This window comes from Hydra vulgaris, chromosome 02 (assembly GCF_038396675.1).
Source record: "Hydra vulgaris chromosome 02, alternate assembly HydraT2T_AEP".
In the NCBI taxonomy this organism is placed as follows: Eukaryota; Metazoa; Cnidaria; class Hydrozoa; order Anthoathecata; family Hydridae; genus Hydra; species Hydra vulgaris.
The window spans coordinates 30,835,607-30,854,052 of NC_088921.1; the positions used below are offsets into that span (position 1 = coordinate 30,835,607).

Sequence of the window (18,446 nt, forward strand, 5' to 3'; positions counted from 1 at the left end):
TTGAGATATCTAACAATGTAACCATGTAAATATATTAAACTATAACCAAGATATCACTGGTGAATCATCAGATGTCACTGTTAAATCATCAGCAAGTCACTGGTGAATCATCAGCAAGTCACTGGTGAATCATCAGCAAGCCACTGGTGAATCATCAGCAAGTCACTGGTTAATCATCAGCAAGTAATAGTAAAAGATGACTAAAAGAAGATTCATTTTATTATTTGACAAACTATTTTTTTACTTTTATCTCGTATAGGTATTCGTTCGACAATGCCCAAAAGACTCTGGACTAAGTGCAAATGTTAAATTGGCTAAAATGTCACTAATTGACTTAGCTGGATCTGAACGTGCTACAGTTACTACAAATCAAGGTGATCTCTTTCGTGAAGGTGCTAATATTAACAAATCACTTCGTGCTCTTGGGAATTGCATCAATGCATTGGCAGAAAATAAAGTTAATTTTTTTTGTTTTGTAACCATGTAGAAAAAGAAAACATTTTTTTTTAACAATACTTATCAAAGGGTACTCTTCTTTTTTTATTATGATTAATTTCTTCTTATTTCATAATTGTAAAATGAAAGTTTTATGAAGGTTTTATTAGAAATACATCTTATGAGGATACTTCTTGAAAAGTAATTTTTTTTTGTGATTTTCTTGTTATTCTTTTAAATAATGACTTTTTTTTAAATGATGAATTTATTTTCTTTAGAGCAATGTCCACATTCCTTATCGTAATAGTAAACTTACACGCTTACTTAAGGATTCTTTGGGGGGAAATTGCAAAACTATAATGATTGCAGCTGTCAGGTACTTTAATGAAAAAAGTGCAAAATTTAATTTAGTTATAAAAGAAAGTAATTTACATATGTATTATTTAGCCCATCCAGTTTAAGTTACGAAGACACATACAACACATTAAAATATGCCAATAGAGCAAAAAGTATTGAATCTACATTAACTTCAAATATTTTACATGTAGACTACCATGTCTCACAGTACGGAAAGATTGTTGAAGACCTCAAAGCACAGGTACATTTGTGTTGTTTTATGTCTATATATGCATTTTTGTTAATCACATGTTATTTTTCAAAGTGATAAACAATGCGGTGAACACATCACTCAAAAACAAATATTTTTATGATGATTTAAAGATTTGCTTTCTCTTATGATATGTGATCTTAGTTTTTTTAAATTTACTTTCCAAGACAAGGGTGTCACACAGTGGACCCAGAAGGCAATGTTTTGAAAATAGAATCATAACTAATGGTTAAGAAATCCTATAAAACACATTGAGGGCTTTTTGGAAAGATATTTTTGTGTTGGTTATAGGAAAGTTTAAATTTTTAATATTAAATTAAATTAGTGGACGGGGTTCAAATTACTATATTTGGGGATTTTTGACAAATTAGTACTTTGATAAATATTATAGTTTAAATTTTTTTAGACAACAGTTAAAAAAAAGAAAATTCTAAAAACTAAACAATTTAGGGGTCTGGTAAGTTTAGTAAGTACTAAACTTCTTATCAATGTTTATTGATAAGAAGTTTAGTTCTTAAAAACAAGTATTTGATCAAATTTGGATTTCAAATAATGTTAGTATAATAAAATTATAAGGAAAGAGTTCTGATTGTTTAATATTGCTGCATATATTTATGTATTATATATAAAGATAAAAGTAAAAAATGTTAATAACTTCATAACTAATCATATTTAAGGTTTTCAAACATATCAAAATATCTCTTTTTGTTTTTGAAAAAATATGCTCATGAGATAAGCTTGTATGCTCATTTGAACAACAATCTTGGCATAGTTTTGAAAAGTGCGAATGGATAATACAATTTAAAACAGCAGGATCAAAAAAAAAAAAAGACTTATCACATCTGTAAGTTGTTCTAAATGCAATGTCTTCTGAGAAAGAAGCTTACAATAGTTTCTTATATCTTTATTGTTTGCTTCTAGACCTTTTTCAGATAAATTGTCAAGGCCTTAGCCATCATAAGAAATAATTAATTCATCTAAGTGATGAAGGACTCCATAAAGAGTGCAGTTAATTTGTGTCATGGCATATTATGTAGACAAGAAACTACAAAGTATTACACTGATTTAAGAATGTAGTAGTAACATCTTTGTACATAGGAGTGCATAGATCTTTTATAGAAGATAATAATTTCTTTTTTGGGTTGGGTTTTTGGGTTAGGTTTTTGGGTTGGATTTTTTGGGTTGGGTTTTTTTGGGTTAGTTTTTTTGGGTTGGGTTTTTTGGATTGAGTTGGGTTTATGGCTTTTTAGTCAATCCTTTTCTTGTTGCAAAATCTCCAGTTTTAGTAGGAATGATACCATCCTTATTAACTAGTGTTTTCATACAATATCCATGTTTCTTTTAATGATCGATTATTCGGGAATCCTTCTCTAACTCTCTCTAATAATTCACTGAAATAAATTCTAATGAATTTATTTCAGTGAATTATTTTACATTTTTATTTTCCTCCATTACATTAAATAATTAGTTTATGTGTGTTAAAACACAATCAAAATCAAATAAATGAATAAAAGTTAAACATTTTTTATATTTCTTGTATTTTTATATTTGTCCTAAATAAAATATTCACATATTTTAAGAAGAAGAAAAAAGTTTACTGTTAAACTTTTTTAAATCGTGTAAATAAAAAACTGAAAAAGTTTGAAAAACTCAAAAAAAAGTTTAATTAAACCAAATTACACATTTTAAATTATTTTAATCAAAAATATATTCCCTATCAAATTAAAAACAACTTTTACATAAGCTGTTTACCAATTTTCATGTTGGTAAAATCATTTTAAAACAAAAAACTACCTGCATTTTTTAAATGTTTATAGATAAATAAAAAATTTGAAAATTCATCAACTTCAAAAATACACATCGTCACTTAGAAATTAGCTAGAAACATTTTTTTTCTATTTATCCACAAGTTTATCTGGCTTTCTAAATAAATAATTCTTATAGGCATTCTCAAAAAAATATTTTATTTATTTCCACCTCTGGGTTCATTGTGTGTCAATACCATGAAGAATCTTTTATTTATTTTTCTGTCTTAAACTTATAACTCCAAAAAAAAAAATACAAGCAAAGTCATTTTACAGGGAACCAATGTGAGCATAGCCTTACTAGTAGAATTAAGTGTTACTTAAGGATTAGGACTCTTTATTAATACACTTTGAAATCTACTTAATTAATAATCTATGCATAGTACTCTTAAACAAAACTGAGATCGTTTAAGGTTTTTTTTTCTCTTTATTTTTTTTCTTTTGATATGAAATTTGAGTCAATAATTGTTGTATAAATATTTAAGTAAAAGTAGTATTATTAAAACTTAAAAAGTTTAAAAAGCTTAAAAAAGTATTAAAAATCTTATTATTAAAAAGATAAATTAAATAACAATAGTAATTTATTTTTAATGGATTCATTTATTTATAAATAGGTTGTTCTACTACAAGAAAAAAATAAAAAACTAGAAGAAAAATTGTTACACGAAAAAACTAAAGAAATTGAAGGAACATACACCTTAGGCGAAACTGATAAAAACATACTGAAAAGGTAAATAAACTCCTGTAAGATTTATGTATGTAGTTACCTGCAGCTTTGTTGAAAGTTATTTGTGTGGGTGTATACAGGCTTGGACAGCAATAGCGCTCGATCGCATGCCATGCGATCGAGCTCTATTGCTGACCACGCAAATGGTTTTATTTTTTGACAACTTGGCTATGACTGTTTAGGTGTTTAAATGATTTTTTAACATTTTAGAAATGTGCTAAAAAAAGAAACACTAGCTCAACTTAAACTAGAATAAAAATAAAAAAATTAAATTTAAAAAAGAAAGCAATTTCTTACGTAAAAGAAAATATATAAGCACTAAATTAAAACTCAAAAAACTCAAACTCCAAGCAAAAATTACTTTTTATTGCATTTTTGATTGCATTTAAAATAAATTACTTAAAAATTTATCTTTTGAAAACGTTTTATTAAAGTTACGCAAAATGCTTTTACAAATTACTTCTAATGTTTGTTTAATGAATGAATAAATTTTATTTAAATTACTTAAAAGTGTTGTTATTATATTTAAATAATATTACTTTTAAAATTTTATACAATTTAAAAATATATTATTTTTAAATTGTATAAACATATTTTTTTTTAAAAGTTTCAAAAAAAAAATTGTTTAAAAAAATACTGTATTTAATATGTAATTTTTAATCATTTCATGCTTTGATCAGTTAGTCAAGTTAAAAAAAAGAAGTTTTAAACAGTTCTTTGTAAAAATAGTAAAAATAAATAAAACAATTAAATCATTCCATTGCAACAGTAAATTTAATTTAACTAATTCATAATTTAAAGTAACTTAAAAAATTATCTTTTAAAAGAAGACATGGAAAAATAGTTTCAAACAAATTATTATATTTAAATTTATCATTAAAAATTTAAATATAACTTCATTTGTTAATTCACACAAAATATGTTTATTTTAAACAATCACTATTTTCAAACAATCAGTTTTTTATTTTATTTAAAGCTTTTGCGTAAAATAAAAACTTAGATCAATGATTAAAAGTTATTTATAACGTAACAATTTTTTTGATAGCATTTAAATTGTTTAAACATCTATACCACCATGGTCTAATTGTAAAGAAAAAAATGAAAAGTGTGGTCAGTTACAGCGTGTGATCATACGCCGTTCCTGTCCAAGCCTGTGTATATATATACAGGGTGTCTGCCAGATCAGGAAAATCATGGAAAAGTCAGGGAATTTAAATGTCTTCAAAAAAATCAGAGAGAAATTAGGTTAATTTTTAGAAAAATCAGGGGAAAAATCAGGGTTTTTATTACTTATCTTATTTTAGAAGCTATTTAATTGAGTCTTTTTTTTTTAACACTCAGTTTAACTCTAAAAGAAAATTATTTTTTTTGAGCTTGATTAGTAACTAGCTTTTATTAACTAGTAGATAACTATATGATGTTTTTAATCAGTTTTTTTATTTTATTTAGACTAGAACAAGTTTAAGTAAATTTAATAATGAACTTAACATATTTTGATGTTCAGTGGTTACAAATACCATAATATAAAGCTTGTTTAATGTGTGGGGATACATATACCTCAACAAAATGTAGATTTTGTCCACATCCAAAAAAAATAATTGAACTGTGAAGTATGGGCCAGTGAGCATTAAATAGTCATTCAACAGGAAAGAAGGATTGTTAATGTTTGTCTCTTCACTTAAAAACGACATGTATACCATTTACCAATGTGTCAAAAAAAATATACATGTCGTAACAAACACTTTGTCAAAAAACACAGTTCAAGTCCCACTCTTTAGTTGTATGTTGTGTCAGATTCTGTTATTGATGCAGAGATTAGAATGACACTTAAAAATGTTTTGTCATCATTTTCTTTTCGTTCTAGTGATAGACTTTTGATTTTGTTTAAATCAATGTTTCCTGACAGTGCTATAGCTGAAAAGTTCTCTCTTCAAAAAGACAAGTGCTCATATTATATAAATTTTGGAATAGCTCCTCATTTTTAATCAGTTTTTATTAAAGTTATAGAATCTTTGAATAAAACCAAACTTATTCAGGTAACTATGGATGGCCCAAATGTAAATTGGGCCTTCTACTCTGAGTTACAAAACTATCATGCCAAAAATGACATTAACAAACTAATTCCAACTGGATCTTGTGGTCTTCATTGGATTCATATCATTCAAAACTGGGGAAAACAAAACAGACTGGGGTATTAAAAAGATTTTAAAAGCTCTTTATAAACTTCTCCATGATTCTCCTGCCAAATGGGAAGACCTATTGTGACTGAAAGTAATCAATTTCCTCTTCTTTTTTGTGGTACTCGATGGGTTGATGATGAAAAGGTGGCTTTAAGAGCTGTTAATATTTGGGATTGCATTTGTAAAATGTGGAGGTTTTGGGAATCTCTACCAAAGAGTAAGCAGCCTTCGTGCATAAGCTACCAAATCGTTTTCTACAGTCGTTGACATAAAAAGTTGGTGGAAAAATTGCCTTTAAAATATGCCATTGTGCGAAATGTAAAATGTCTTGACCCAGAAATAATGTGCAATGAAAAAATGGCAAAGGAAAGGATAAGTGATTTGGTTGATAACTTGATTTAATTGAATTGGGTTACCCCAAAAGGTGGGAGGATGAGGTAAATACCTAATTCAAGAGATATTTAGAAAAGATTGTCTCTAAAAACTGGGAACTTTTCATGAATTTTAACAAAACAGTTGATAGATTGGATGAGTTCTTTTTTTCTAAAGTTGGTGGTTTAGATGATTATCCGCCACTGTCCAAATTAATCAAAATGGTGTTTACTCTTTTTCATGGTCAAGCAGCGGTTAAAAGAGGGTTTAACATTAACAAGAATATATTACAACCTAGTTTAATGAGTAAATCATTAATAAGCCAAAGAATTGTGTATGACGATATGAAAGCTCATGACTTAAACCCGCAATTTATAGTTATTTCTAAGGAACTGAGAGAATCTGTCAAAAAATCACGGAGTCAACAAAAAATTGAAATGGCTGCTTGAAAAGAAACTGAGCTTACAGATGCTCGAAAGCGAAAAAGTGACTTACTTGCTATAGACATAAAAGACTTACAACCTAAAAAGGTTATTCTGGAAAAAGTGAAAAAAAAAACAACTAAAAGTGATTCAGAAGCAGTTCTTGTGAAGGCTGCAAAAGATGCTGAAAAAGCTTATGCTTATGTTATTGAAGCAAAAGTTATTATTGAAGATAGGAAAAAGAAGAAAGAAGAGATAAAAAAATTAGATAATACAATTGATTTATTATTTAAGAAAAGTAAAGATGTTTAAAATTTTTATGCGGTAGTGGTGTAGTGGTAAGAGCGCTCGCTTTGTAAGCGAGAGGTTCGGAGTTCGACTCCCACCACGTCCCTGGAAGTACCGCGCTCAACTTAGTTTCTCCGCGCAGCGGCCTTGCTCGGCAATGTTCGTGTTTCGGAGTTAAAGAGTTGAGAGAGGGTTGCACCACAAATAATGACTAGAAAAAAAAAAATATATTAAAAAAAAAAAAAAAAAATGAGTATCCTCCTCGACTGTAGTGGCCCCCCTCGGGCCTTGGGGAGGTGAATAATCTAAAAAAAAAAAAAAAAAATATTAATTTATTATTATTTATATACAGTAAAATCTAAATTTATATAGATATTTAAAAGGTATTTAAAAGTATATTATATAAGTTATTATTTATTTTTTAAAAGATTTTTAGTATTTATGTGGCAATACTTTTTCATCTTTTTAACAACAAATAAAAAATTTTGTTTAAATTTTTATCATTTTTTCAGTATTATATTTTCTGAACTTTTTGGTGTATATCTCTTTTTCATCTTTTATATATATGTTGATTTTAGTTTTATATTTTACTTTTGCATTACTTGCGTTATTCAGTTTATTTTGTTCTGAATGCTATTTATCAAAATAGTTTATAGAGTCAATGAAAACATAGCATTTTTACATTTTACTTTGATTAAATTTTAAATGTACTTTAATAACAATAGTAACAATGACAACATACTAACAATACTTTCATAAATGTAATAATGATGCTTTATTTTTATTGTACATGATTTTTCCATGTATTATTCCCCAATCCATTTTAAGTCTGAAAAACCTCATAATAACTGAAATAAAAATTAGAAAAAAGAGGTCGACGATCAGGGAAATGTGATCCTGATTATCTACCTCTTTTTTCCTCATTAATAAAGACTCATTTCAATGAGTCTTTATTGATGAAACAATAAAAAATCATTTCAATCAGAAAAATCTGATTGAAATGATTTTTCTGATGTTTATAATATAATTTAATATTGCAACTCTGAGTTTCATGTGTTACCACAATCTTCAGGCAAGTAGTAAAAATTTAATTTTGCTAGTGGACGTTATATTTGTATTTTAGATCATTATGGGACGAAAATTGTTTAGTAGTTAGGTTAATGTTATTATTAACTTGTTTTTAGTTAGCTAATAGTTGTGGAATAGTTATATGTTTTAATACTTGTTTAAAATATTGGTTTGTGTGATAATGTGCATTATATATTTATTAAAAAAATATAAAATTAATATAAAAATATGAATAATAATATAAAATATATTACAATAGTTGTGTATGTGAGTAGTTTAATAGTTATTCTAGATGTATATGAAGTATATGAAGTTTAGTAATATAGTTATTCTAGACATATATGAAGTATAGTTATTGTTAGTTGTTAGATAAGTCCTATCAAACTACGTCTGGTATTTGAAAAACAATTTTTGTTCTTTTTTAATTAAACTAAAGGTAAATAATACTTGAGTTTCTTTTAGTAACATTATTCACTGTTGGTTTGTTTCATTGTTCATTGTTTCTTTCAGTAACATTGTTCTAGCAACTCAAATTGTTTTGCAAAATTATAAAATATTTTAAAGTATAATGATATTCAACATTTAATGAAGAACTTTTTGTCAAAATGAAAATGCTACCAACAATTAGATAAAATGTAATGCCAAGGATGAATATTCTCTTTCATTAATTTTTTTATATTATTTCTTGTTTAACCTACAATAATCTGTAAGATTGTTAATGGGTTGACTATTTCTGAATTCCTAACCTGAAGAACAACGCGCATTTTAAGGTTTTAAATATTTATTTATATTTGTTGATAAGCATCTGTTTATCAAAATTAATATATAATAAATATAATATTTGTGTTTGTTTTATCATTATTACTAATTTCTTACAATAAAGGAGGCTACTCATTATTTTTTTCAAGTTGTTGTTTCAACCCTCTCTTAACTCTTAAACTTGGAAACACCAGCTTTTATGTATAAGGCAGCTCTATTACTACACCAATACCTTAGTAGAGTATTTGTATTACATTATTGTAAGAACAGGCTCAGTTTCAAATAGAAAATTAATTAGAGATTATTATTTTTTAGATGTTGACCATTCTTTTCAGTTTTTTTGGAAGTGTTTTTTTTTTAATTTATTTTTCATTTTTATAGAGAATAAACAGGGTTAGTATTTAATTGGGAAATAGTACTGAAATTGATTTAATATTGATTTATAATCATTTTTTATCATTTTGGAATTAGCAGAAAGTTTAAAAATTAAAAAAAATTCATGCGGGGTACTCTCCACCCCAAAAACATATATAAAAGCTATATATAAAAACAGCTTTATATTTAAAAGCTATATATATATATATATATATATATATATATATATATATATATATATATATATATATTAAACATATTCACTTCTAACAAGGCTGCAAGTAACTACTATTAGAGTTGGAAGTTATGGGAAAAGTTATAAAGCGTTGTAAAACAAGATAAGATTTAACAGTCAACTTAAAAGCATCAAAAATACAAATCATGAAAACAAGATGAAGGGAGCGAATTCTAAAGAACTGGTGTTAAAAGAAAATAACTGGACAAAAAAAAACCATATAATATTTATAATAAAGAGAAAGAGAAGCAACATTATGACAAGGTGACAATTGTTGAAGGTTGGCTATGATTGTGATAATTGTTGGAGGTTGGCTGCATTAGCAGATCTAACTTTGTTTATAATGCATTTTTGCACCTTGTCTAAAAGAGAAAGGGCATTATATGAAGATCCGCTCCAGATATGGCTACAGCATTCCATACGAGGACAGATTAGAAATTTATAGATATAAAGAATAGAATCCAGAATGAGAAAGTGGCAAGCACAATAAAGAGATGCAACCTTAGCGAATGCTGATTTTGCAATGGATTTGATATATGGGTACCGAGAAAGATCAGAAGTAAGAGTTTGTCCTAGAAGATGTAGATGACTCATTGAATACATTACCATTCATAAATATAGAATGGTCTAGACTTTTACAATAACATCTTAGCTGAAAAAAATTGAGTTTTATCTGAGTTAAAGTTCACCAGCCACTGAGACCCCCATGCTGTAGCAGAAGTGAGATCCAAGATTTCAAGCTCAAATGCCCCCTCCAAGAAATCAGAGAGCCTTAAGTTATAGGAAATGAAGAAGAGTGCTATTTGTTGAGGACAACTTTTATACTACAATTGGTTAAGAAAGATTCAATAATCTTAAAAATATTACCTGATACAGATACACCATAAGAAGAGAGCTTATGGAGAAGACCAGCATGCCAAATTTTATCCAAGGCTTTAGAAATTTTGAGAGCGATAGCCCTAATCTTTCTACATCTATCTAATGCACAATAAAACCTATCAGTTACTGTTAACAAATCAGCAATAGAACTAGAACATCGAAATCCATATTAATGATCAGAAAGAAAATTAGTAGATTCAAGACTCAAAACTTGTTAAATAGTTGTTGATTATAACTATATGTTGTCCATAGAAGAGTCTAAATAGTAGAAATCACTTTAGATTCAGAAGCTGGAATGGTATGAATGTCAAGCAATGGATCAACCTGTTTGTCCACTATATCCAGTAGGATGTAATTGGTGGAATCAAGAAATGAGATTAACAAAAAGTTTTTAGCAAACAATTCAGCTTTGTCTTTAGGTAAGGTAAAAAAATCTAAATCATGCAAGAGAGGTGGAATAGCAGATTTGTCCTTATTATAGACACATTTAAAGATTCTTCAGAAGTTTTATTTTTGAGATGAAATGCAAGATTTTGTGACCTGAGAATAGCAGGCCTTGGTTTTAGACATCCTTTTTACAAAGGTTTCTAGCAATAGTAAACAGACACCTGTTTTCTGAAGAATCGTTTTGGCGACTATGACAATGAAAACCATGGAAAAGAGTGAAGCTTGACTTGGAAACTTCTTCGAGAGGAAATATAAAAAACTCTTTGCCAGCCTGAACCCAAGTTACATAAGAAGCATATATGTCAGCGGAAAGACTAAAGATTTCTACCCAAGGGCATCATGAAGAAAATCACAGAAAGAGTCCTAGTCAGCTTTAATGTAGTTGTGAGAAGTACAATAATAGGGAGAATTCTGATGATAAAGAAGAATGAGATAATAGTTTTAGAGAGATCAAACCATGATCAGAAGCATCTAAAGGTGAATGTGGCAAAACTGAGCACTGAGGAGGATCAGAAACAAGTTGAGTGAGAAGGTAAATGATTCAGATTGTCTGGAAAGCGAATTGAAAAGTTGACTATTTGCCTTAGAGATTGAGAAAGGCAAAAGTTGTGGGGCTTTATGTCTGCATAGAGACTGACACTAGAGCTAAGCTATTCAGTGTGATAAAGCGTTAATGTCACCCACAACAACAATATTGGCTGAAGTATAAAGAAAAGAGGCCTGTTATTTGATCAGAAACAACAAGTAAAAGAGTGCAGTCTTGAAATGAAGGAGAGTGATATAGAACAAAGAAAGGTGATAGAGAGAAGTGGTGCTAAGCACATAAAAGAATAGTCTGTGGATTCAAACTTAGTTTCCTGATAAATATTCTTCAAATTGAAAGGCCCAGACTACGCTTGTGACTATTGGAGTCTTTACTAATTAAAGGAAGATTAACATGAAGATCACAAGATGAAACAGCTAAACACAAATTTGTTTCACAAAGAGTAAGCAGGTCTGGTGAACTTTGAAAGAGATAAGACTCAACAAGAGAATGTTATGAAGACCGCAAATATTAGTGAATGATAGATTTAGAGAACTTAGTGGTGATAATGGTTTTTTTGTGTTATATAGTTTTTGATACTTTTGTCATTTTTTAAACTAATTAAAGAACTTGGCTCAAAGTGCAGATAGTGCTTAGTACATTATTTAAGTCCAAGCAATTGCCTTATTAACTATTAATAAACCCTAAGCCATAAGAGAGGGCTCCGAATGTGGCCTCGCCAATGCAAACCAAAAGTATAAATAGGAACACCACCCATGCGCAACATTGCACTTTTGTTGCTCTGATACTTAGCAGCTGTTAATGGGATCAGCCTCTCTTAAAGCTACCACAGAGTTTGGGAAACCTGATTACCACTTAACCCTCAGAACCATAAAACTGGATTTTAGAGATGTACCCTCATTAATAGAAGTCAATAGAATGAGTTGCCTAGTCATAAAAACAGAGACACAAGCAAAACCCATGCAATGAGTCCAGAATTCAACATCCTAAACTGGAAACAATGTATTATAAATACATCTACACCAGCCTAACAGATAAAGAATGTGTGCAAAGCTGGTCAACAGATAGAATTTGTTCACCCCTTAAATCTTTGCTTAGTAGACCTTTTACAAGACAGTAGCTGGATTCATATGCGGTAGTGGTGTAGTGGTAGAATGCTCGCTTCATAAGTGAGAGGTTCCGAGTTCAATTTCCACCACATCCCTGGTAGTACCACGCTCAACTTGTTTTTCCGCGCAGCGGCCTTGTTTGTCAAGGTTTGTGTTTCGGAGTTATAGAGTTGAGAGAGAGTTATAGCCACAAGTAATTTTAAGCATTTATTATGACATTTTGATTATAAAAGATTCACACACCCTATTAGTGAACATAGAGTATATTGCCAGTTCAAAATACAAGTGTCATATCGATAGTTTATTAAAATTATTTATAAAAATCTAATTTGAGTCAATTTAACTTTTTTTATATGGTAAAAGTTCTTTTTGTATGAGTTTTTTATTGTGATTTTATATAAAAATATTATTTAACATTTATACAACTTAAAATTTACATAAATTAGATAATTAAGACACTTGTATTACAAGCTGTCGATTTGTTTATTATCATTACAATAATGATTACTATGGGATAGTTTTGAGGTTATAATAGGGTATATTTTTCGATAATATTTGGAGATATTTTACTGTTGTAATTAGGTATATTTTTCGATAATATTTTGAGATATTTTGTTGTTGTAATTGGGTATATTTTTCGATAATGTTTGGAGATATTTTGCTGGTATAATTGGGTATACTTTTCAATAATGTTTGGAGATATTTTGCTGTTATTATAAGGTATATTTTTTGATAATATTTGGAGATATTTTGCTTTTTTTTATCGCCATATTTCATAGAATTTATATACAGAAAGGTAATCGAAAAGATTGTTTGTGTTAAATATTCTAACATTTATAGAATAATTGTTATGCACATTGAAATTAGTTTAAATAATGTTGTCCTAGTATTGAAATTTGAACAAAAGTATATATTTTATGTTTTGATTAAAGAAATATGAGTAAAAAAGTGTAGAAAAACGAGCTGTTATTGTGGCATTACACAAGGAAAATTACTCAATGCAGAAAATTACTTCAAAAACCAATGCTTCTCAAAATGCAGCCATCAGAGTATTGCAAATAAGGCTGTAATCAGTGTTGTCATCCTTCAGATAGATCTAGAACTCTTTAACTAATTAACTTTTTCTAACTTTAATTAATCTAACTAATTAACTCTGAGTCACTAAGACAAATTTATCTGCGTTCAAAGTAAAAGAAATTGTACTCAAAGTGCTCCTAAAATTTGCCAAGAACTTTCTATAATGCGTTTCAACTGTAAAACAATGCCTTTACAATTATGGCTTAAAAGGATGTGTTGTTGCCAAAAAAAACCATTACTACACAAACTAAATAAAATTAAAAAATTGAGATACGCAAAATTACATACAGATTAGACAATTCAACAATGTTCTCAAGTCTTGTTTTCAAATAAATCAAAGTTCAGAATTTTCAAAAGAAATTGTCAACAAAATGTTTGCTGGTTAATTGGAGAACGCATGATAAAATAACGAATGATCTCAACAGTCAAGTATGGTGGTCAATCATGGTCTGGGGATACTGTGATGGAAACAAAGTTGGTGATCTTGTGGGAATTGAGGACATTATGGACAAAAATAATACCAAAAACAAGAATTTCCATGCTCAAAAAGAAGTCTCTCAGATTTATTTTTCAACAGAATAATGGTCCTAAACATAGCTGTAAATTCTGCAGAAATTATATTGCAGCCAAAGAAAAAATATATATATTATATGTTATGGCCTTCTCAGTCGCCTGATTTAAACCCAACAGAGTTGTTGTGAGACAAGATAAACAGAAATGTGAGAAAAATGCAACCAACCAATCAAAAACACCTTTGGGTATTCATGCAAACATGCCGGAATCAAATATCAACTGAATCATTGTAGAAATTGATTGTAAGAATGCACAGAGTATGTGCTGTTGTAATAAAAGCAAAAGGAGGGTACTTTGAAGAAAAAGAAAAAAAAATACTGAAAGATTTTTTATGATTAATTATCATTTTATTTTGTTGAAAGATTATTTTATTGAAAACAATATAAGTAATGAAAAATTATCGGAAAAATGTATGTATAAAAAAAGAATGTATATATAAATAAATACTTTTTACTTACAATCTTTTTTTTCTTGTGCACCTTATTAAATTTTTCAAGTGAACCCAAACTTTTGACCAGTGGTGTGTATATAATTAAATAGTTAATTAAATAAATATAATATGTATTTAATTAGTTGGTTGAACAGTTGGTTTTAAACCAAGTTTAAGGAGCAAAGTAGCTCAGTAATAACACATGTTTAAAAATATTAACATCATAAAAATTAACATCACATTATTTATTTAGTTTTATAGATGTTAGAGCTGTGTTGGATAATTTAAAATTTTCAACAGAAAGATAAAAAACATAAAATTTTCAACAGAAGGATAAAAAACATAAATTAAAATTGAATATTATTAAAAAGATTAGACTTTAAACATTGTTAGACATTATGCTGCCTCTGCAACTTTTACAGATGCTTGGCAAAGTAGTGTACATGGTAGTATCATTAGAATATGGCTGATGTATGACAAATCAGCCTAAATAATAAACAATAGAGTCATATCAGGTAAAAAAAAGTCTAGCCTCAATGACAATTAGCACATTTGTAAATATGTCATGTCCATGAAAAGAATTGCATCCAGAACTTTTTGGTATTTAGGTGAAATAACTTCCAACAAATTTTTATGTTTTTGTATGTTTATCTAAACTCAAGGTCATATAAGGCAAAAAAAAAGTCTAGCCTCAATGACAAATAGCACATTTGTAAATAAGTCATGTCCATGAAAAGAATTGCATCCAGAACTTTTTGGTTAAACAGCTTCCAACAAATTTTTTTCATCTAAAATTATCAAATGTATCTAAATTCTTGGTTTTTATATTTCTTTTTGAGAACAAAAAATGCCATTCATTTTAATTATAAATCTTTTTAGTACCTAAGTTAATGAAAGTACCTGCTTCAATAAAAGTTTGTACTTAAGTCAACGACAGTAACAACACAACATGACATGGCAGTAAGCACCTGTTTTAACAAAATGACAGTAAGCACCTGTTTTAATAAAATTTAGTACCTAAATCAATGACAGTTAGTAATCGAAACTCTTTTAATTCACTTCTTTTTTTTTTTGACAAAGTGAATTCAGAAAAAAATATTCAAATATATGTAAATGAAAAGTAAAAAATGAATTAAATATGAAAAGTAAAAATATAAAAAAATTCAAAGTTTTATAATAATGGTAGTAACAAAATCTTTTTCTTATTTTGTTTTGATAAAGAGACAGTGGGTTGCAATAACAAATATTTTTAAAACATTGGTAGCCTCTTTGACTGTCATGGTATCCTCTTTGACTGTCATGGTATCCTCTTTGACTGTCATGGTATCCTCTTTGACTGTCATGGTATCCTCTTTGACTGTCATGGTATCCTCTTTGACTGTCATGGTATCCTCTTTGACTGTCATGGTATCCTCTTTGACTGTCATGGTAGCCTCTTTGACTGTCATGGTATCCTCTTTGACTGTCATGGTATCCTCTTTGACTGTCATGGTAGCCTCTTTGACTGTCATGGTATCCTTCGCTTTTGAAAGTGAATATGTAAAAAAATATTGCTTTTATTAAGTCAAGATGAAATGATCTATAAAAAAATGTGTACCAATGTTATGATCTATAATATGTAAACATTTAGTATATCTATATTAGTCCCACAATTTATGCATATTAAATATATTTTTTTATAGCCATGAGCAACGAATTCGCAGTTTGTTTAAAGAGAAAGAAATGTTCAAGAAACAGTTTATTGAGTGTGAAGCACTAGAAAAAGAAATAGCAATAAAGCTAAGTAACAAGGTATATTTGTAATTAATTTTATGGTATGTATCAATTTATTAGGCTCAATTTTTTATATAACTTTAAATATGTCACTTTGTTGCATAATCAAGAGTGCACTTATAATCACAAATCACTAAAATAGCATTATGTGACATAATGCAAACAGCATGTTTAATTACAATATGGTACTTTGTTACATAATGCAAAGGCAATTTTAATCATATATGTGTGTGTGTGTGTGTATGTATATATATATGTATATATATATATATATATATATATATATGTATATATATATATATATATATGTATATATGTATATATATATATATATATATATATATATATATATATATATATATATATATATATATATATATATATATATATATATATATATATATATATAACAAAACAAACTTTGTTTTCACCTAAAATATTAAATCCCCCTTCTTTTTTTTTCAGGAAAAATCTTTTCAATATATGCTTCAAATTTCTAACATGTTTGATCAAGATTTAATTGAACAGGTTAGTTAACAGGTTAGATTTACATTTTTTTAAATGATTTTAATAATTTCATTTGTTGTAAAACAATTTCAATGATTGGTACCAGTCTACTTTTTTTTTTCCTTGTTCTTTTTTTTTTCCACTGCTAAACAGAGTTCAATCCCCACCACATCCCTGGTAGTACTGGGGAGGTGATATATTATTATGTTCATTTTCATGCTTTAATTTAGAAAAGTTAAACTTGAAAATGATTTTATATTTTAACATTTTTATTATTCTAGTCTCAAAAAAATCTTGAAGTTTTCCGTTCATCGCTTATCTTGAAACAAAGCCAATTAGAAGAACAAAAAATTATGTTAAAGTCTTCTCTTGAAGAAAATAACAAGCAAATTTTGCGATGTCAGAGTGATGTTGAGCAGTGGGTTAATCAAACTGACAGCATTGTACGAACGCAGCTAAATTTAGTTTATGAGTTGTGTTTAGAACAGCTAGAAAACGTGTCATGGAAAATTCAGGTGAAACATATGCGCAAGTGTTTCTTAATGCGTAAAGCTCAAGATAAAATAATGCAGAGGTAAATGATTTGTTTACATTTTTGATTTTACAAAATCTTTGTAAAATAAAATCCAATAAATGAAATTTTCTTTTTTTCTTTATTATGTTTCCACCATTTTTCAAATAACTCCATTTTAAAAAAAAGAGCGCTCATCTGAAAAAAATTAAATTACAAAAATTTACTGTTAAATAATTAGCTTGGATACATTTGAATGCAAAATGTTACAAAAGTTGAAAAATTAAGAACAAAAAAAGATTATATAATTTTAACAAATGATTTTTTGTATTTGTTTGATTTTTTATCCAATAAAATTTTTAAGTGGAGTTTTTAGAATAAACTAGTTTAACTCGAAGTCGCTAATATATTTATCTTTTAAACCTATGCTCTTCTTTGTGAGTTATGACTTAGAATCTTGATTAATCCCTTCAAATCATTTTTACCCATCACTTTTCTACTGCCAAATTTACAATGCAATGCAGTTACATTGAAAACCACCGCAACCACCAAACTGTTTCAATCTATCATTTACAAATGTCTTACTTCTTGCAAAATTCACCGGATTTACTTGCTCTTTATGAGATTAATTTATTTGGCTGTTTCTTCTTCAGATCTCAGATCTTCATCTTCAGATCTCAGATTTTCTTCAAATTTCAGATTTTCATCTTGGTGTTGATGGTTCAGATCTTCATCTTCAAATCTCAGATCTTCATCTTTGGATCTCAGTGTTGATGGCTATTATCCTTTGTTCTCTAGAACTCTCTTCAGTTATCTTACATTATTTAATAAGTCCTTACTACTGAATCTTGTTTTCTTACCTACTGGAAAATGGTATCTGTGGTTCCAATTTTAAAAAACTTTTAGAAAACATTCTAAACCCTTCTGCTGTTGTCTAATCACTCCCTATTATTAGCAAAGTCTTTGAGATTTTGAGTCTAATAACTTACACTCTGACAATCAAAATGGTTAATAACTCTCTGACAATATGGATTTTGCTCTTCTTGCTCTAAGGCTTACTTGCTAACTCCTGTAACTGAAAGATTCTATTGTGTATTAGATAGGAACAGCAAGGCAAGGAATATTGCTCTTGATATATCAAGAGTTTTCAATAAAGTTTTGCATGCTAGTATTCTCCATAAACTTTCATCATATGGTTTCTGGAAAAGTTTTTGAGATTATTAAATAATTTCTTTCTGTGGTATTAAAGTCATCCTTAAAACACTCTTCTTCTTTTCTAGTAACTTCAGAGGTACCACAAGGTTCTATTCTATTTGGTATTTT

General features: G+C 28.2%; 1 protein-coding gene across 1 annotated transcript in view; it reads left to right on the forward strand.

Moving 5' to 3' along the window:
- Positions 1-18,446, forward strand: part of LOC100208225 (kinesin-like protein KIF18A) — a 46,267-nt gene that overhangs the window by 15,377 nt on the left and 12,444 nt on the right. The window contains exons 5-11 of the mRNA XM_065790575.1: positions 260-457; positions 714-811; positions 883-1,033; positions 3,462-3,577; positions 16,015-16,123; positions 16,571-16,633; positions 16,894-17,186. Coding sequence (XP_065646647.1) covers positions 260-457; positions 714-811; positions 883-1,033; positions 3,462-3,577; positions 16,015-16,123; positions 16,571-16,633; positions 16,894-17,186 — 1,028 coding nt within the window. The remainder of the gene's footprint in view (positions 1-259; positions 458-713; positions 812-882; positions 1,034-3,461; positions 3,578-16,014; positions 16,124-16,570; positions 16,634-16,893; positions 17,187-18,446) is intronic.